This window comes from Taudactylus pleione, unplaced genomic scaffold (genome assembly GCF_031769625.1).
Source record: "Taudactylus pleione unplaced genomic scaffold, aTauple2 ptg000481l, whole genome shotgun sequence".
Lineage (NCBI taxonomy): Eukaryota > Metazoa > Chordata > Amphibia > Anura > Myobatrachidae > Taudactylus > Taudactylus pleione.
In genome coordinates this window covers 3,137,052-3,157,806 of record NW_028284883.1, presented here as the reverse complement: position 1 = coordinate 3,157,806, position 20,755 = coordinate 3,137,052, and the positions used below count along the sequence as shown (strand labels likewise).

Below are 20,755 nucleotides of genomic sequence, written 5' to 3'. Positions count from 1 at the left end.
GTCATAGTAGAGGGCACATACAATCCCAAATGACAAAGTTCAGGAAAATGACCTTGAAAAAAAACATTTAAATCATCTGAAGAGAAACGTAAACTTGCCAATATGCCATTTACGACACGGAGTGGCAAGGAACGGCTAAGGTCTTTCCCTATGTTCATGACTAGTGGTTCAGCTTCACATGACGATGGAAGCCCTCCTCCCGCTAAAAAAATCAAACGAGTTAAGCTGGCAAAAGCACAGCGAAGAACTGTGCGTTCTAAGAAGATATCACAAATCCCCAAGGAGAGTCCAAGTGTGGTGATGGTTGCGATGCCTGACCTTCCCAGCACTGGACAGGAAGAGGTGGCTCTTTCCACCATTTGCACGCTCCCTGCAAGTGCTGAAAGGAGCACCCACAGTCCACTTGCTGATATGCAAATTGAAGATATCACTGTTGAAGTACAACAGGATGAGGATACTGGTGTAGCTGGTGCTGAGGAGGAAGTTGGCGAGGAGGATTCTGATGGTGATGTGGTTTGCTTAAATCAGGCTCCGGGGGAGACAGTTGTTGTCCATGGGATGAAAAAGCCCATCACGGTCATGCCTGGGCAGAAGACCAAACATTCCACCTCTTTGGTCTGGCAATATTTCTATCCAAATCCGGACAACTGTCTTGCCATATGTACCATATGTAAAGGTGAAATAAGTAGGGGTAGGGACGTTAACCACCGAGGAACATCCTCCCTTATACGTCACCTGCAGCGCATTCATAAAAAGTTACTGTCAAGTTCAGAAACTTTGGGTAAGACCGTAAGCAGTCCAGGGGCACCCAAATCCGTTTTTCCTGTTTTATCCAAGGAATCGGTGGATGAGGAGGATGAGGACGACATCTTGCCTCCGTAGAGCCAGTTTGTGCAGGGACACATTAATTGCCAGCTTGTTTTGTGGGGGCCCAAACGAACCAATCATTTCAGCCACAGTCATGTGGCAGACCCTGGTGCTGAAATGAATGGTTTGTTAAAGTGTGCATGTCCTATTTATACATCATAAGGGTGGGTGGGAGGGCCCAAGGACAATTCCATCTTGCACCTCTTTATTTCTTTGCAGTATGTACTGTTTGGGGCCTAGTTTTTCAAACTGCCATCCTGTCTGCCACTGCAGTGTCACTCCTAGATGGACCACGTGTTTGTGCCGCCCACTTGTGTCGCTTAGCATAATCATCCAGCTACCTCGGTGCAACCTTTTGGACATAAAAACACTATTGTGAGGTGTGAGGTGTTCAGAATAGACTGGAAATGAGTGGAAATTAAGGTTATTGAGGTTAATAATAGCATAGGAGCAGAAAAACCCACAAATCCTGTGATTTTAGCTGTTTTTATGCTTTTTTAAAAAAAAATACAGATCCAAAACACAAAACCCAGAACCCAAAGCATGGAAGGGTGGTTTTGGCAAAACCAATCCAGATCCAAAACACGAAGAAAGATCCAGATCCAAAACCAAAACACGAAAAGTGGCCGGTGCACACCTCTAATATATATATATATATATATATATATATATATATATATATATATATATATATATGTTTTTTTTTTCCAAAAATATACAGCTAGGTTAAGTGGCTCCCAACGAAAGTTAACCCTAGGATATATATCTACTAAAGTGAGTGTTTAGAAATGGATATGTTGCCCATAGCAACTGATCAGATTCTACTTAACATTTAACTAGCACCTTCTAGAAGATAATAGTTAGAATCTGGTTACTATGGGCAACATCTACACTTCTGAAAATTCTCACTTTACACATACCACTAAGTGTATATGTCTGTGAGCATGTGGTAGGGAATATAGGAGCTCATTCAGACCTGCTCGCAAGATGCGATCGCTCGCCGGTCAAAAAGGGGCCGGATATTTAAAATAAGCGCTCGCACTGCGTCGCGTAAGGACGCCCAATATGTTTTAGCGAGCTACAGCAAAATGGGCTCGCAAGTGTCTGAAGACGCCCCCTTGCCACTCGCAACACACAACATCTCCGGGAATGTAGGATTAATCAGGACCATCGTGAGCCATCGGAGCTGCTCGCAGCCCTTGGGGTTGCCTTTCCCCGTCGCAAGCACTGCGATCAGTGCAGCCTGAAATACATGCAGGTGACGTGTACAATGACGCTACTTTGCTAATTATGCACCCCCTTTAAACAGCGCTTTGGCGGCCTGACACGCCTGCGTTTGCAAACACCACTCCCCCATTCACAAGCACCTTCCCCTGTTACCACCCACAAACGGCACTATCTCTCACTCAAAGTAGTGACCTGATAGTGGCTCACGAGCAACCAAATCAGATCGCAAAGACTGGCTTGTGCACGCGCACTGCGAATTATATGCATGCGCAGATGGACGAACATCGCTCACAGCGAGCAAGCGCAACTTAGCGAGCGGGTCTGAATCAGATCCATAGATTGTAAGCTCCACTGGGACAGGGACTGTTGTGAATGGCCAAATATTCTCTGTAAAGCGCTGTGGAATATGTGTGCACTTTATAAATAACTGGTAATAAATAAATAAGTAAATATTATTTGTCCCTGAAACTGTCCTAACTGCAAAACACGTCCTATTTTTCTTCAAGCTAGATGCAATCCTATCTATTCTAATTCTGCAGGATAGGGGTGGGCAATAAGCAGCCCCCCCACTGTTGTAGGACTACACATCCCAGCGGGAAATATCTGGGTCCAGGGGGGCCCACACACCGCACACCCTGCACCCAATTAAATATACTTACCTCTCCGTCGACCCGGTGCTGTCTGCAGCATTGCAGAAATCACAGAGAAAATGGCCACAGCGGCCATTTCCCTAATGATTTGCACATGCGCAGTAGAGATGTCCCAGGAACGCATAGTGGGCACCATGTTCCCGGAGACCTCCGGCTGCACAGTAGACTCTGGCACAATACCAGAGACTACTGCGGCACCGCAGAGGAAGGGCCCTTATCAGAGCCTGCACACGGGCCCCTTCCTCTCTTAAAGCTCCTCTGCTTCATATAAATACTTAGGGGTCTATTTATTAAGCAGTATTAGGAGACAGAGTGAAAAGTGTTAAGTCTGTGATAAGGTGCCAGCCAATCAGCTCCCAACTGTCATCTTACAGGCTGTGTTTGAAAATGGCAGTTAGAAGCTGATTGGCTGGCACCTTATCACAGACATCACTTTTCACTCTGTCTCCTAACACTGCTTAGTAAATAGACCCCATGATCACATAACCCTTATTGTTAGTACATTCAGCATACATGCAATGATAAGAGTTGTAGTGCTGTAAAGTCAGCATCTCATGTACAGTATACGTGGAAGAGCTGGGACAGCAGCAACACATTGTATGAAATATTTAAAAATGTGGCCAACAATCTTAGAGTTTATGCATTTTGTAAAATGTTTCATGACGAGAAGCCAGATATAATAAAGCTAAACTAGTGTTACCTTTACCCAGGGATCATCTGCAGTTCCAGCATCTGCTGTATTTTCCCTCATTCCCTCACATTTTGCTCCACAGCACATAACTTGTTTACTTCCTGTATCATATTCACCGCAAATGCTTCTCTGGTCTCTGTGACTCATATGTTCTTATTTACATATCACTGATTGCCAAGACCGCCTCCACTGTGGCTAAAGGCTTTTAACCCAGCAAATCCAGCAGTGTAGCACTCATCCCACCCCCACTCTCTCTGTATATAAATCACAAGTGACAGAACAGAGGTAACTGCACAGTGTTTGGATATACGGCATGCAGACATGCTTGGCTTTATTCTGAGCCAGACAGAAGTCCATATGTGGATAAGTCCCACAGTTCTCATAACTGCACAATGTTTGGATACACGGCATGCAGACATGCTTGGCTTTATTCTGAGTCAGATAGTGGATGTGAATAAGTCCCACAGTTCTATAGCACATGCGCATACAGAGCATGTGCCATAGAAAGCAATCGCAGACTGCACATACACACACGAATGGAGATTGAAAATGTAGAAAGATTGAAAGATTTGTCTGTGAAATGGGTGTATCTGGTCAGTGGGAATCAGTATGATTTACCGCCAGCCGCATGGCGGAACAAATCCCGACAGCGGCAGCCCGGCAAGGGTGAAAATCCTGATCGTTAATTAAGGTAAGTATCGCTAACCTTTCTCCCCCCCTAACCCTAACCTCCCCCCCAAGTGCCTAACCCTAACTTCCTTCTAAGTGCCTAAACCTAACCCCCCCTTCCCCGCAGCCTAACCCTAAGTCTCCCGGGGGGGTGCATAACCTTAACCTCCCCCCGGGGGTGCCTCACCCTAACCCTCCCGGGGGTGCCTAACCCTAAGTCCCCACCAGGAGCCCCTAACCTAACCCCCCTGCAGCTGTCCGTACCTGGCACCTTCGATCAGGATGCCGGGCGTCGGGCTCCCGGCGTAGGTGAAATGACAGGCGCCGGGATTTCGTTGTGTTAATGTTAACAGTTATTTTGTTGGCATTGTTGAAATGTCTACATGCAGTGCAGTAACTAGTTATAAGTCTACCCGGTGCCGGCCCTGCCCCTTTGCACATGACATCATGATGTCGCACAATGGGGACTGAGCCCTGATGGCACCCAGAACTCCTGCAGCAGTGCGCGGAGAGTCTTCAAGACTCTCCAGGCAGCAAACAGGACAGCTATTTTCTCCACCGGAAGCACTCCAGGATCCGCCAGAAGTCATCAGGATGTCACTGCTGGACTTGTAAGACACTGCTGGAGCTGCTGGACCTGCCGTACCAGGTAATACCCATTTTCCACCGAAAAACCAGGTCTGACCTGGGTTTTTGGACATGGTTCCAACCCAGTTCAGACCCTGTATACACTGCACCTTCAATCTGGGTTTTTCCCGGTCAGCCCCGTTCACACTGAACCAAGGTCTGCCATCTAAACTTGTGAGCTCATAAAAAGTGAGAGGTGACTGCTCCACAACTGCCAATCAGCTCATTTTAGACAAGACCCAGGTCAGATAACCTGGGTCACGCCATTTACACTGCACCATTAACCTGGTCCAGGAATGGACTGTGGCTTTAGATCAGCCCTGGCAGTCCTTGTGCCATGAGTCACAGGGGCCTGGCCTCGCAGCATGCCCCCCTCTCTCCCCAGCCTAGCACAGTGCACAATTCCCATCACTGCCTCCACCCCTTCCATCTCCCTGAGCTCACATAGTAAATCTGGAGGTGGGTGGTGGAGGGCGGGAACACTTCCGCCCTCCTCGAGCAGGCCCTGAGGCCATTGGCCCTTCTGACATTTGCCAGAAGTGCCTGATGGACATTCCGGCCCTGCCCAGGTTCATCCTGGCTCCAAGCCTGGTAACTATGGTAGCTACCTAGGTTGGATTCCGGTGTCACTTGACCTGGATTATATTTCAGGTACCCTTTTCCACTGAGCCACGACCCAGGTTATTGCAGCAGTGGAAAAGGGGTATAAGTCACCACTGGACCACCGGGGATCCTTTGTTGACATCAAGTTCACATTTCATCAGTGTTGACATGGAGTCTGGCAATGTAATATGCACACCAGTCAAGGCACAATATGGTAAATCCTGCTAATATTTAGACTGTGTAGTGCAGCTTTGGTTCATTTTTGGGGTGTGGGTCCCCCTAGATTGCTTTGCTGGTCTGCTTCAGGGCACCGCAGTATAACACATTTTCCTTTAACACATTTTAATACCTCACTGTCTGTTTCTTTTATATATATGTATTTCACTTTTTTATTTTTATTCTATATATATGCGGCCAACGGCTGCTCTTAACACTTCACTTTTCTCATTAGAGTGGTGCCTTGGGGTGGTTTAGCTGGGCTAGTTTGGGGATGTCCTGCGCTCTGGATTTGAGCCTTAGTATGTTAGGGACCTGCCCGACAAGAGGTTACCCGGATATGGTGGGCAGGCCCATAACCTTGGCCAAGATTATGCCAAAAACCTCTACTGTGTTTACTGCAAAATGTATTTATTTATATTAGGGGTGTGCACCGGCCACTTTTCGTGTTTTGTGTTTTGGTTTTGGATCTGGATCTTTCTTCGTGTTTTGGATCTGGATTGGTTTTGCCAAAACCACCCTTCCGTGTTTTGGGTTCTGGGTTTTGTGTTTTGGATCTGTATTTTTTTGAAAAAAAGCATAAAAACAGCTAAAATCACAGAATTTGTAGGTTTTTCTGCTCCTATGCTATTATTAACCTCAATAACCTTAATTTCCACTCATTTCCAGTCTATTCTGAACACCTCACACCTCACAATAGTGTTTTTATGTCCAAAAGGTTGCACCGAGGTAGCTGGATGACTATGCTAAGCGACACGAGTGGGCGGCACAAACACGTGACCCATCTAGGAGTGACACTGCAGTGGCAGACAGGATGGCAGTTAGAAAAACTAGGCCCCAAACTGTACATAATGCAAAGAAAAAAAGAGGTGCAAGATGGAATTGTCCTTGGGCCCTCCCACCCACCCTTATGTTGTATAAACAGGACATGCACACTTTAACAAATCAATCATTTCAGCGCCAGGGTCTGCCACACAACTGTGGCTGAAATGATTGGTTCGTTTGGGCCCCCACAAAACAAGCTGGCAATTAATGTGTCCCTGCACAAACTGGCTCTACGGAGGCAAGATGTCATCCTCATCCTCCTCATCCACCGATTCCTCACCCTCTTCAGTGTGTACATCCTCATCCTCACAAAGTATTAACTCGTCCCCACTTGAATCCACCACCACAGGTCCCTCTGTACGTTCTGGAGGCTGGTCTCCCTGGAAGAGCTGATAATTCATTTTGATGAACATCATCTTCTCCACATTCTGTGGAAGCAACCTCCTACGCCTTTCGCTGACAAGGTTCCCGGCTGCACTAAACACTCTTTCGGAGTACACACTGGAGGGGGGGCAACTCAGGTAAAATAGAGCCAGTTTGTACAGGGGCCTCCAAATTGCCTCTTTTTCCTGCCAGTACAGGTATGGACTGTCTGACATGCCTACTTGGATGCTGTCACCGATGTAATCCTCCACCATTCTGTCAATGGTGACAGTATCATATGCAGTGACAGTAGACATGTCAGAAATTGTTGCCAGGTCCTTCAGTCCGGACCAGATGTCCAAACTTGGTCCTGCCTGCCCTGCATCACCGCCAGCGGGTTGCTTAGGATACCTAAGTTTTTTCCTGGCAGCCCCAGTTGCGGGAGAAAATGAAGAAGGAGCCGTTGACGTGTCACGTTCCGCTTCAGCTGACAGTGTGTTCACCAGCAGGTCTTTGCACCTCTGCAGGCTTGTGTCGGCCGGAAAGAGAGACACCACATAGGCTTTAAACCTAGGATCGAGCACGGTGGCCAAAATGTAGTGGTCTGATTTCAACAGATTGACCACCCTGGAATCCTGGCAAAGCGAATGAAGGGCTTCATCCACAAGTCCCACATGCCGAGCGGAATCGCTCCGTCTTAGCTCCTCCTTCACTTTCTCCAGCTGCTTCTGCAAAAGCCTGATGAGGGGAATGACCTGACTCAAGCTGGCAGTGTCTGAACTGACTTCACGTGTGGCAAGTTCGAAGGGCTGAAGAACCTTGCACAACACGGAAATCATTCTCCACTGCGCTTGAGTCAGGTGCATACCCCCTCCTTTGCCTATGTCATAGGTGGATGTATAGGCTTGTATGGCCTTTTGCTGCTCCTCCATCCTCTGAAGCATATAGAGGGTTGAGTTCCACCGCGTCACAACCTCTTGCTTCAGGTGATGGCGGGGCAGGTTCAAGAGTGTTTGCTGGCGCTCCAGTCTTCGGCACGCAGTCGCTGAATGGCGAAAGTGGCCAGAAATTTTTCGGGCCACCCAAAGCGTCTCCTGCACGCCCCTGTCGCTTTTCAGAAAATTCTGCACCACCAAGTTTATTGTGTGAGCAAAACATGGGACGTGCTGGAATTTGCCCAGATGTAATGCCCGCACAATATTGGTGGCGTTGTCAGATATCACAAATCCCCAGGAGAGTCTAAGTGGGGTAAGCCACTGGGCGATGATTTCCCTCAGTTTCTCTAAGAAGTTGGCGGCGGTGTGCCTCTTACTGAAACCGGTGATACACAGCGTAGCCTGCCTTGTAACGAGCTGGCGTTTCTGAGATGCTGCTACTGGTGACGCTGCTGCTGTTGCTGCGTAAGGTGATACATCTACCCAGTGGGCTGTCACAGTCATATAGTCCTTAGTCTGCCCTGTTCCACTTGTCCACATGTCCGTGGTTAAGTGGACATTGTGTACAACGGCATTTTTCAGGACACTGAGGACACTTTTTCTGACGTTTCTGTACAGTCTCGGTATCGCCTGCCTAGTGAAGTGGAATCTAGACGGGATTTGGAACCGGGGACACACTACCTCCATCAATTGTCTAAATCCCACTGCACTAATGGCGGATACCGGACGCACGTCTAACACCAACATAGCAGTCAAGGCCTCAGTTATACGTTTTGCTTCAGGATGACTGCTGTCGTACTTCATCCTCCTCGCTAAGGACTGTTGGAGGGTCAATTGTTTAGTAAAAGTAGTGGTGTTCCTACTTCCTCTCTGGGATGATGAACGACTCCCAGCAGCAGCAGCAACAGCATCAGCGGCAGCAGTAGGCGTAGCAATGCAGGATCCTCCGGAGGAATCCCGGATAGGAGAGTCAGTCATGCCAGTGATATGGCCTGCAGGACTACTTCCGATCCTGACTAAGGAGGAAATTGACGAGGAGGGAGTTGACGGTGTGGTTTGCAGGCGCTTGGATACAACAGGACAACGGGATTTAGGTGTCCCTGGACTGCTTACGGTCTGAGCCAAAGTTTCTGAACTTGACAGTAACTTTTTATGAACGCGCTGCAGGTGCCGTATAAGGGAGGATGTTCCTAGGTGGTTGACGTCCCTACCCCTACTTATTTCACCTTTACATATGGTACATATGGCAAGACAGTTGTTGTCCGGATTTGGATAGAAATATTGCCAGACCAAAGAGGTGGAATGTTTGGTCTTCTGCCCAGGCATGACCGTGATGGGCTTTTTCATCCCACGGACAACAACTGTCTCCCCCGGAGCCTGATTTAAACAAACCACATCACCATCAGAATCCTCCTCGCCAACTTCCTCCTCAGCGCCAGCTACACCAGTATCCTCATCCTGTTGTACTTCAACAGTGACATCTTCAATTTGCATATCAGCAAGTGGACTGTGGGTGCTCCTTTCAGCACTTGCAGGGGGCGTGCAAATGGTGGAAAGAGCCACCTCTTCCCGTCCAGTGCTGGGAAGGTCAGGCATCGCAACCACCACCACACTTGGACTCTCCTTGGGGATTTGTGATATCTTCTTAGAAAGCACAGTTCTTCGCTGTGCTTTTGCCAGCTTAACTCTTTTGATTTTTTTAGTGGGAGGAGTGCTTCCATCGTCATGTGAAGCTGAACCACTAGTCATGAACATACTAGGGATCGACCTTAGCCGTTCCTTGCCACTCCGTGTCGTAAATGGCATATTGGCAAGTTTACGTTTCTCTTCAGCTGATTTAAATGTCTTTTTCAAGGTCATTTTCCTGAACTTTGCCATTTGGGATTGTATGTGCCCTCTACTATGACATTGGGCATCGGCCTTGGCAGACGACGTTGATGGCATGTTATCGTCTATGTCATGACTAGTGGCAGCAGCTTCAGCACTAGGAGGAAGTGGTTCTTGATCTTTCTCTATTTTATTTTTATCGGAGAAAGTTTGGTCCTCCATTTATGTTATATCGATTTGATATATACGTGCGGCTAAACACAGAAAATAATTTTTTTTTTGGTTTGGACTGGAGTGTACTTTGTGGGTTACAGCACCCTTTAACGGTCAAGCCAGCCGGCCCTTTACTTATGACACAGGTGCACTCTTGGCACTACTTTGTTGATGCACGTGCGGCTACTGCGCACACAATTCACAAACACAGAAAATAATTTTTTTTTGGTTTGGACTGGAGTGTACTTTGGGGGTTACAGCACCCTTTAACGGTCAAGCCAGCCGGCCCTTTACTTATGACACAGGCGCACGCTTGGCACTACTTTGTTGATGCACGTGCGGCTACTGCGCACACAATTCACAAACACAGAAAATAATTTTTTTTTTGGTTTGGACTGGAGTGTACTTTCGGGGGTTACAGCACCCTTAACGGTCAAGCCAGCCGGCCCTTTACTTATGACACAGGCGCACGTTTGGCACTACTTTGTTGATGCACGTGCGGCTACTGCGCACACAATTCACAAACACAGAAAATAATTTTTTTTTTGGTTTGGACTGGAGTGTACTTTCGGGGGTTACAGCACCCTTAACGGTCAAGCCAGCCGGCCCTTTACTTATGACACAGGCGCACGCTTGGCACTACTTTGTTGATGCACGTGCGGCTTCTGCGCACACAATTCACAAACACAGAAAATAATTTTTTTTTTGGTTTGGACTGGAGTGTACTTTCGGGGGTTACAGCACCCTTAACGGTCAAGCCAGCCGGCCCTTTACTTATGACACAGGCGCACGCTTGGCACTACTTTGTTGATGCACGTGCGGCTACTGCGCACACAATTCACAAACACAGAAAATAATTTTTTTTTAGGTTTGGACTGGAGTGTACTTTCAGGGGTTACAGCACCCTTAACGGTCAAGCCAGCCGGCCCTTTACTTATGACACAGGCGCACGCTTGGCACTACTTTGTTGATGCACGTGCGGCTACTGCGCACACAATTCACAAACACAGAAAATAATTTTTTTTTGGTTTGGACTGGAGTGTACTTTCGGGGGTTACAGCACCCTTTAACGGTCAAGCCAGCTGGCCCTTTACTTATGACACAGGCGCACGCTTGGCACTACTTTGTTGATGCACGTGCGGCTACTGCGCACACAATTCACAAACACAGAAAATAATTTTTTTTTGGTTTGGACTGGAGTGTACTTTCGGGGGTTACAGCACCCTTTAACGGTCAAGCCAGCCGGCCCTTTACTTATGACACAGGCGCACGCTTGGCACTACTTTGTTGATGCACGTGCGGCTACTGCGCACACAATTCACAAACACAGAAAATATATTATTTTTTTAGCACTTGGGGGGAGCACCCCTGATGGACAGAGCACCCCCTGGACAACACTACAGCACCCCTTTAGGACTGGGACACTGCACAGGACTTTGGAGTGGACACAGCCCCTATGGAGAACTGACTGCACAACACAGTCCAGCCAGCCCCTATGGACTTTGAAGTAGTGGACACAGCCCCTATTAACAACAGCAGCACAGCACAACACAGCCAGCCCCTATGGACTTTGAAGTAGTGGACAACAGCAGCACTACACTACACTACACAGCACTAACTCCTACCCTCCCTCTTCACTGTCCACAGCCGAGTGAGAAAATGGCGCCGACGCGGGTACCTTATATAGGATCCAAAACCCGCGAGACTCGGAAGGCGGGATGATGACGTTTTGCCTCGATGTCAGATCCGAGTCAGGCGGGAAAAGTCGAGCCTGACTCGGATCGGACTCGGATCGGGGGGGCTCGGGGGGGTTCGGATTTCAGAAATCCGAACCCGCTCACCCCTAATTTATATATAATCAGTTAATTTGGAGTTGTGCACCTGTATTTCCTCTTTGTGTATATAGCAATGGTCTCCACAGGTAGCACCTCCAATTTTATATATATATATATATATATATATATGTCCAGAGTGTGCAGTCTGAGATCCATTTCCCTTCTGACATTTGCCAGAAGTGCCCGATGGACATTCCGGCCCTGCCCAGGTTCATCCTGGCTCCAACCCTGGTAACTATGGTAGCTACCTAGGTTGAATTCCGGTGTCACTTGACCTGGATTATATTTCATGGACCCTTTTCCACTGAGCCACGACCCAGGTTATTGCAGCAGTGGAAAAGGGGTATAAGTCACCACTGGACCACCGGGGATCCTTTGTTGATATCAAGTTCACATTTCATCAGTGTTGATATGATAAATGTTGATGTGGTGATTGTCAACATGCCAAGCAAATCGACATGCTGTATGTCAACATTATGAATGTTGACTTGATGAATGTCAAAAAACCACATCAATCTATGGCATATGTTTCAATACACATGTAAATATTATGTATACATAATATGATTCTCTGTACACAGTCTAAAAGATGTGCTTCTGACCATACTGATTAGTTATGATTTCTCTCCATTAGACAATGATGTTATAGTCCCCTCTCTCCATTGTACCATGACGTGTTAGCCCCTTGTATTTTTATCACTTGCCTTTGTTGAAGTCTCCATTTTGAATTATGTACTCTGTTCTGTCTTTTTGTAGAATTGTAGATTATGGATTAGGCAATACAGTCAATAAAATAATAAATAAGGATAGTACTTGAGGTTATCTTAGTTAAGTAAGCTTTATAAAAATATTGATATTAGAGCCAAAGTATTGTGGAAGTAATACAAGTTTACAAAATGTATTATAACATATGCTGGTAGATTCCACTGTAACTTTTCCACATTTCCCCCACCCGGTCTGTGTTGGCTGCTGTGTTGTTTGCAATTGTAGTTGAGCTGGCAATTCTACAACAGTAATGTTGCTTACGTTTTCATGCAGTAACTCTGGTGCTGGTCTACGTTACTCAACAGCGTGAGCGCAGTAGCAAAGTAATTGCTAAAAATATATATATATACATGTACATATACACATGTATATATCCTTCTGAACATTAAGAGAGTTATATCTTCATTCACCATGGATAATTCAGTGACTGCGGCATTGATCGTTATGCTCATCTCCTGTATCTTTATCTACTTGACTTGGGAAACATTGTACAGAAAACGTAACCTCCCTCCGGGTCCAATACCCTTGCCTTTGTTTGGAACTTTGCTTTACATAAAAAGAGGGGAATTTGTGAATTCCCTTATGAAGGTCAGTTTCTTTTATTTTGTTAATTTGTCACTGTATGTAACAGATTCTACAATCACACTCATCCTCTTTGTCTGATTGTCGTCTGATGTCATTCTGTGCATTTAGCAATGTATTTATCTGCATTTTAATAGCATTTTTACACGTGTCTCGCTCAGTGGTATAATTTATTATTATTCTGTAATGTAAAGATCTTAACAGCTGTTACTCCTAGAACTGACATTTCTTTGATTAGTTGATCTGCTTTCATAAATAAGAGTAACTATATCTTACAAGCACTCTAAAGGAATGCAACTGCTAGGGGTAGAAGCAGTTACCATTTCCACACTATGGGGGTCTATGTACTAAGCCTTGAAAAGAGAGAAAGTGGATGGAGATAAAGTACCAACCAATCAGCTCCTAAATGTCACTTTACAGGCTGTGTTTGAAAAAATACAGTTAGGAGGCGATTGGTTAGTACTTTATCTCCATCCATTTTCTCCAAGGATTAGTACATAGACCCCTATCAGCCTTATTCAAAGTCCCGGGGTATATTTACTATAGTGCAGATTTTTAGAAGTTGAGTTGTTGCTAATAGCAACCAGATTCTAGCTATTATCTTTTAAAAGGTGCTAAATAAATAAGTAGAATCTGACTGATTGCTATGGGCAACAACTCCCCAAATGGACTCATAAAATGCATTTGCATCTTTGCAACCAAATCAGAGTCAGTCACATATGCAAATCTCAAGCTTGAACTCCCTCTCCATGGCTGTAGTTCCCTCTTCATAGGAGAGAGGAGCCTGGATTGTGACTGGAGATGTAGCCCCAGTGTGTGATCACACAATCTGAATAATAGCAGAACACAATGGAAATACATTACAGTTAATAGCAGTGGTATATTTTACTTAAAGGCTGCAGCCCTATCCCAAATATATGGAGCTACGGCTGGTTAAAGGCAGGATTGAACTGATAATAAGTACCCTCATTGATTGAGACAGACACAAATAGAATATATATATATATATATATATATATATGGAAAAGGATGGCACTCACCAGTAGAATTGCAGCTTGTCTAATATGTCAAAAATAGACAATAGGCTTACATACAGGCGACGTTTCGGTCCCCAAATGGACCTTTCTCAAGCAATCAATCCTTGAATTTCACATAGACAGTAAGGTACAGTTCCCCGTGAACTGGACTCCTGTTCACGGGGGACTGTACCTTACTGTCTATGTGAAATTCAAGGCTTGATTGCTTGAGTAAGGTCCATTTGGGGACCGAAACATCGCCTGTATGTAAGCCTATTGTCTATTTTTGACATAAAGAACAAGCTGCAATTCTACTGGTGAGTGCCATCCTTTTCCATATATATATATATATATATATATATATATATATATAATATATATATAATTTTAATGATAAAAGTTAGAAGGCTTCCCTGTCTCCAGTTGAGTATGAAGCCTTATTTGTGTAAAACAAGTGTATACTGCAAGGTAAAATCACTTTAAAATCACTGATGCCACACCCCCTATGATAACTATTTTTACCCTTTGCCCCATCACTTCATAGCCGGTCAATACCACTGTCCAAAGTCTAAATTATTTTTCGGTTTTGCTAGCCTAATCTTTTTATTAACCTCTAGGAGTTTAACACTTATCTTTGTACCACTTTAGGACTTAAATTGCTTAAGTTTCAATAAAAATGTAAACAATGGGGGTGTTCTAAAACTTTTGACTGATAGTGTGTACTGTGTCACGACCAGGGTTTCTCGGCATAGCGGTCGGCGGGTATTTCCTGTGAGGTCGCTATGGCGGGGGGCATCTGGCGGTGGCGCTGGTGCCTGGCAGGGAGCATTGGTTGTGCGTGATCCTGTGCGGGCATGTTGTCACTCTGGGCTTGTTGGGTCTGGCTCCAGCATGGGCGCCGCCATCTTGCCTCTAGCCATGTGATCTAATCGCCCTATCCTGGTGGGTCACATGCTCTCTCTGGCCTGTCACAGTGGAGCACTGGGTATTTAAGGGAGTTGAGAGCTCTCTTTCATTGCCAGTGCAATGTGTTTCTCTGCCACCGCTGAGAGAGAGTTCCTGTGCTCACTTACTGCCTGTTGGATCTTTTCCTTAGCCTGCTTACCTGACCTGCTCAATACCCTGCTGGAATCCCCTGCCTCCTCCTATTGCCTCTCCCTTGCCTGAGAACTTGTGTCAGCTGTAACCCTGCACCCTGCCTCCACTTGCTAATCCCCTGGACATTATCCATTCTCTTCAGTCTGCAATTCACTACAACCTGCAAATTCACTTCAACCTGCAATTCATTACATCCTCACAAGACCCGGATTACTGGACTGCTCCTATCTGCCACTACCTGGACTTTTACTCATTGCTTCACCTCAGTTCCCATTTGCACTTTAGTGCCATCCCTGGACTTTATTTTATCCCATTGTTCATGTCTGCCAAACCACTTATTAAAAGTTCCACGTTTTGTTTTAAATCTGCTTCTGTGTTGCTTCTATCACCACCCCGGGCCCACAACAAAACCAGAACACCACATACTGTAGGTCTAATAAGCTTGGGAAGAGGAGTGCTAATCTCTCTAATACGTTTTACAGCTCTGGGAGAAATATGGTTCTGTGTACACCCTTTATTTTGGCCCAAAAAGAGTGGTTGTCCTGAGTGGATATGATGCTGTAAAGGAAGCTCTTGTTGATCGAGGTGAAGAATTTGGTGCCCGTGGTCATCTACCTTCCCTGGAGAGATATACTCAGGGTTATGGTAAGAAGAACATGTTATTGGCTGTATATGTAAATCCACATTAAGAATACCAAGTCATGAGGCTTATGTCACTTAAAGAGCTAAAATACTGTAACTGTTCCTAATGTAGCACTTAGAGTAGGTATAAAGGATATAAGACCAACATAAAAAATATGACTTTTCGACAAACATTCAGCAGCCACCATGTGCAGAAGTTTCAATTTATTAGGTCATGTTCTCAAAATAATAATTACTGTCAGTTTACTACTAGTAGATGATGTCTCATCTATAGCTTTACTTACTCTACTGAAATTGCTGTTGTTACAGTTATTCTTCTACTTCTCAATACTACTTAGTCGTTTTATCTCTACCTCCATTTTCAACCACTTACTGTCTTATATACTGCTTAACTTTGTCTGCTGCCATTTTATTACTTAATTCTGACTACTGTCAGTTATTCATTAGAGTCACACCATTACCTGTCTCTTCTACTGCTTTATCCTCTATATTTCCATTTATTGCAAATTGCATGCTGTACTACCAAGTTACTCTGTTCTTTTCTGCCATTCTGCCTAAAATCCCACCCTACCATTGTTCCTTTCATTCTCTGTATTTACTCTGTCTCCTATGCCTGCTCATTTCTAATTTTGAGGTCAACCCTCATTCTGGTGATTCTTTCCTACTCCTCCCTTGAGGTCCAGTTATCCACCTTATTCACCCTATTCAAATACTTATGAATGTCATCTGGCCCCACTGCCAAGATAAATATGCTGCCCCATTTTCTCTTTGTTCACCTTCCTTCCCATATCCTGAATGATTTAAATATCTCACTTGACAATCCCACAGCAGCCAGTATGTCCAAATTACTCTTCCTCTTTTACATTACTCAACAAACTTCCCTCTTCTCATTCCACTGATCACACACTGCATCAAGTCTTCTCTGACTTCTCTAACTTCCCTTTTCAATTATCAATATCTTTCCATTGGCTTCTCTAATCTCGCATTACTCTCTCCTACTCCCAAGATTAAGCTTATCAAGAACAACCTTGATGCTCTTGTTTTATATCTCCTTTCTCCTATGTCCACCTGACAAATATATATCTCACTCTACAACTTATTCTCACCACCAACCTGATTTCCTCTGTTCCTCTAAGAATATTTCAGTCTGCATCCTAATCATGGCATTATAAGTTCACATAGGGCAGCACAGATGGTGTAATGGTTAGCATTACTGCCTCACAGCACTGAGGTCGTGGGTTCAATTCCCACCACGGCCCTAACTGTGCGGAGTTTGTATATTCTCCCTGTGCTTGTGTGGGTTTCCTCCGGGTGCTCCGGTTTCCTCCCACACTCCAAAAATATTCTGGTAGGTTAATAGGCTCCCAACAAAAATTAACCCTAGTGTGTGTGTGTGTGTGTGTGTGTGTGTGCATGTGGTATAGATTGTAAGCTCCACTGGGGCAGGGACTGATGTGAATGGCCAACTAGTCTCTGTAAAGTGCTGTGGAATATGTGTGCGCTATATAAATAACTGGTAATAATAATAACATGATACCTTTAAAATTGCTCCTGAACTTCTGAGTGGTACATAAGCTGGAATTGCACTCTCACTGTGGTTTCCTTCATTTCAAATATATACATTCTGCCTTATCCCACTCTAAGTAGTTTGAATTTAACTCCATTATCTACTCACATTTCAATATCATCACATTCTACTCACATTTCTCCAATCATTGCCACTTCTTCACCAAATTTAACTCCCTCCTTTGCCCTCCCACTACACGCTTACCAACTTTACTCTCTAGCCTTGACTCCAACACCCATTTGAAATCCAAGATTGAAACTTTCAGCAAGTACATCTTCTCTATCCTACTTCCTCCTTTCCCTACCTCCAATTTCAGCTTGTACTCCTTTTCATCCACCACTGGAGATTGTGGGCCTGATTTAGAGCCGGACGCTCTGACAGATCGCTCGCTCTGAATCAGGGCCGGCCTTCAGTCTTTTTAGAGTGGCCTCCTGGCCGCTCACATAGCTGTTGGTGACCACCCACAGCTAAAGCGAGCGGCCATGATGGTGGTCGCGATGGTCAAGTCAATCACGACCATCGGGCTTGCGACGAGACACTTGTGGTAGGGTCTCATTGCCGCAAGCCCTAGAGTGCTTTCGGCTCTAACAGAGCCCGAAAGCACTCCCACTGACATCACTTGTGATGTCAGTGGGGCCGGCCCCAGATGGTAGGCTTTCCCATGGGAATGCCTCCGTTTGGGCAGCCATTCCCCCAGCCCTCCCACCAAAGGGGGCGTGCTGTCACTCAACATAGACAGCATGCCCCCTTTGGTATGAGACACGGAGCGACTGTTTGCCCGTCGCTATCTGGGTCTCGCGCATGCGCACTGAGCCACCATCGACTCGCTTGCGAGTGCTCGCAAGCGGGTCTGAATCAGGCCCTAAGTCCATGCCCATCTCTTGTCATCTCCCCTCTCCACTTGTTCTATGGACACAATTCATCTCTCTTTCATTACCTCATCTCTACTTTGCTGGAACCTTGCCCATATCATCAACCTGTTCCTCTCCATAATTGTCCACATATCCTTCAAAGTTGCCCTAGTGTTAAGGCCCCCATACATCAGCAATTGATTGCAGCAATTTGCAATCGATTGAAAAAGGAAATATTTTTATACACAATCGATTGCAGATTTGCTACAATCGATTGAAAAAGGGAAAGATTTTTATGCACAATCGATTGTGGCAATTCTGCAATCGATTGAAAAAAGAAAGATTTTTATACACAATCGATTGCAAATTGCACAATTGCTGCAATCAATTGCTGATGTATGGGGGCCTTTACATGTGCTGCTGCGGCTTTCTGCCTGATTGGCTCTCAGTTACTATCCTAGCTACCTGGACTCTGGCTGCTATGTGCAGCTACTCACCTGTTGGTAGTCTCGTTACCTGACCTCAGCCTGATGGACCAATCACAGGAGACCTCACCCTTCATTAGGGATTCAAGTCAGTTCCTGCCTGTCGGTGATAATACTAAGTTTTGTTCATGTGGTTGCTGCACAGTTCCTCGCTTCCTAACCTTTATTCCTGTGTCCAGTATCCTGCCGTTGTATGCCTTTGCTCCCAGTCTCAGTCTACTGTGTCCTGCTGGATTCTGCCATGTTCCTGTGTCCATCCTAACCTTGTGCCTGTGTCTTGCCAAGACCCTCCAGCTTACCTTCTGTGTCTACTCTGGTTTGTGTCTAGTCCCAGCGTGTACCTGCATCTGCCTGTCAGTTCTACTATATCAAGTATTGGTTCTGCTACAAACTCCACCCTGCATTCACCTGTCAGTTCAACAATACCAAGTACTTGTTCTGCTTCAAACACCCACCTGCATCCTGAGTAACTGGTCTGCCACTGTCAAATCCATTTCCAGCATTGCTGCTTTGACATTGTTCCAGCCTGCATCTTGTAAAGCTGGCCTGCCACAATCAAATCCATTTTCCAGCATTGCAGGTTCTACAGTATTCCCACCTGCATCCTGAGTAGCTGGCCTGCCATAATCATATCCATATCAAGCATTGCAGCTTCAACACAATTCCTACTTGCATCTTGAGTAGCTGGCCTGCTACTATCCAGATCTACATCCAGACTGTTTCTGTGCTTATCCACCTGTGCCAGTTAATTGCAAGTCTTCAGACCATCAAGCTAGTTTCCCACCAGCAGACTCTAGCACACACCTGCATCTGTTTGCCTCAGAAATTAACTCCAACCTTGCCAGCTGCCATTACTCCAGGTTAAACTTTTCTGTGGATCCCTGTCTATTTCATGATCCATCAGCAAACTCAAGGGGTCTCTTCTAAATAGTGCAGGTACATCCATAACACCTAGTATCACGTATCCTTAAAAAATCATCACTTAATCAAGTTGCTCTTTACTATCCTTTCTCTCCTATGGCTCCCAACTCATAAAGAGGAATTTCTACAATAGACTCATCTCATGGCTCTATTTTCCTTCCTTTCTTGACCCCCTTCAAACTGTCCTTAGGTTGGGTACAGTATTATTGAGTGCCAAACTTCCTTCCCCTCCTTGCGATTTACCACCACTTGCCCTACAGGATACAAGCAAAAGCAGTTACTGCACAAGCAGCCTAGGGGTTTGTAATAGCATGCTGCCCCACAGTTTGCATGCACAATGTTGGTTAAAGAGAGGGCTAAGCATACATCCTAGAATGATTGTGATTTCACAGACCAGTAGTAAATGTTGGATCTGTGCTATCACTTCCTCACTGCCAAAAACCAGGCTAGGATGGGACCAGGATTGGGCTGTTGGGGAAAATGGGTTCTTAACTTCCACTGCCATACAGGCCTAGATTTTCTCTTCTGTTGCCCTTTACCCTCCTAACTTCATCTCCTGCCAGTATGTTTGTCCCCTTTTAATGCAATAGTTGATCTCACCCTATTATTATTACCTCTTATAACTATTACTATGCCACTATTAGTGTGTACAATTGGACCACTTTCTCCTACATCCTGTAAAATATACCCTCATTTTACCCGTGAAGACTTTTGCAAATCCCTTCAATCTAAGTTATTCCATTGTTACTGTCAGTTGTAGAACCACTACATATAACAAAGGCCCATAACACACTCTTCTGTCAATAGCATTATATATATATATATATATATATATATATATATATATAGAGATGGCTGGTATTTTCATATTTGCTTATATCTGTTTAGTAGCTAAAATCAGAATGCAAAGTGAGTTAATTGCAATATTTTTGCAATTTTGCATGAGATTTGGATTTTCTAGATTGCAAACTACTTCTATATCTCCCAAACATTTTATTTACAGGAATTAGTCTTAGCAATGGAGTTCGGTGGAAACTCGTACGTACCTTTACTGTAAAGACACTCAAAAGCTTTGGATTTGGAAAGAAAAGCATTGAGGAGAAGATTCAAAATGAAGCACAATTTTTGGTGGAAGAATTTAGGAAGTTTCAAGGTGCAGTATAAAATAAGTATAATTGGATACTTTAAGGACAGCATGTATAGTAGAATAGGATTTGGTTTGTCTAGATCAGTGGTTCTCAACTCCAGTCCTCAAGTATGCTCAACATGTAATGTTTTGT

The 20,755-nt window shown here is 45.1% G+C and overlaps 2 protein-coding genes across 2 annotated transcripts in view; one reads left to right on the top strand and one right to left on the bottom strand.

Annotated features, from left to right (window-relative positions):
• LOC148502859 (cytochrome P450 2A4-like) overlaps positions 1 to 3,557 on the bottom strand; it is a 34,372-nt gene extending 30,815 nt beyond the window's left edge. Inside the window, exon 1 of the mRNA XM_088449282.1 lies at positions 3,445 to 3,557. The gene's annotated coding sequence lies outside the window, so the exon portion shown is untranslated. The remainder of the gene's footprint in view (positions 1 to 3,444) is intronic.
• A 9,158-nt stretch (positions 3,558 to 12,715) lies between these two features.
• LOC148502858 (cytochrome P450 2G1-like) overlaps positions 12,716 to 20,755 on the top strand; it is a 34,842-nt gene continuing 26,802 nt past the window's right edge. Inside the window, exons 1-3 of the mRNA XM_088449323.1 lie at positions 12,716 to 12,901; positions 15,492 to 15,654; positions 20,479 to 20,628. Of these exons, the coding sequence (XP_088305449.1) occupies positions 12,725 to 12,901; positions 15,492 to 15,654; positions 20,479 to 20,628 (490 nt within the window). The 5' untranslated portion in view covers positions 12,716 to 12,724. The remainder of the gene's footprint in view (positions 12,902 to 15,491; positions 15,655 to 20,478; positions 20,629 to 20,755) is intronic.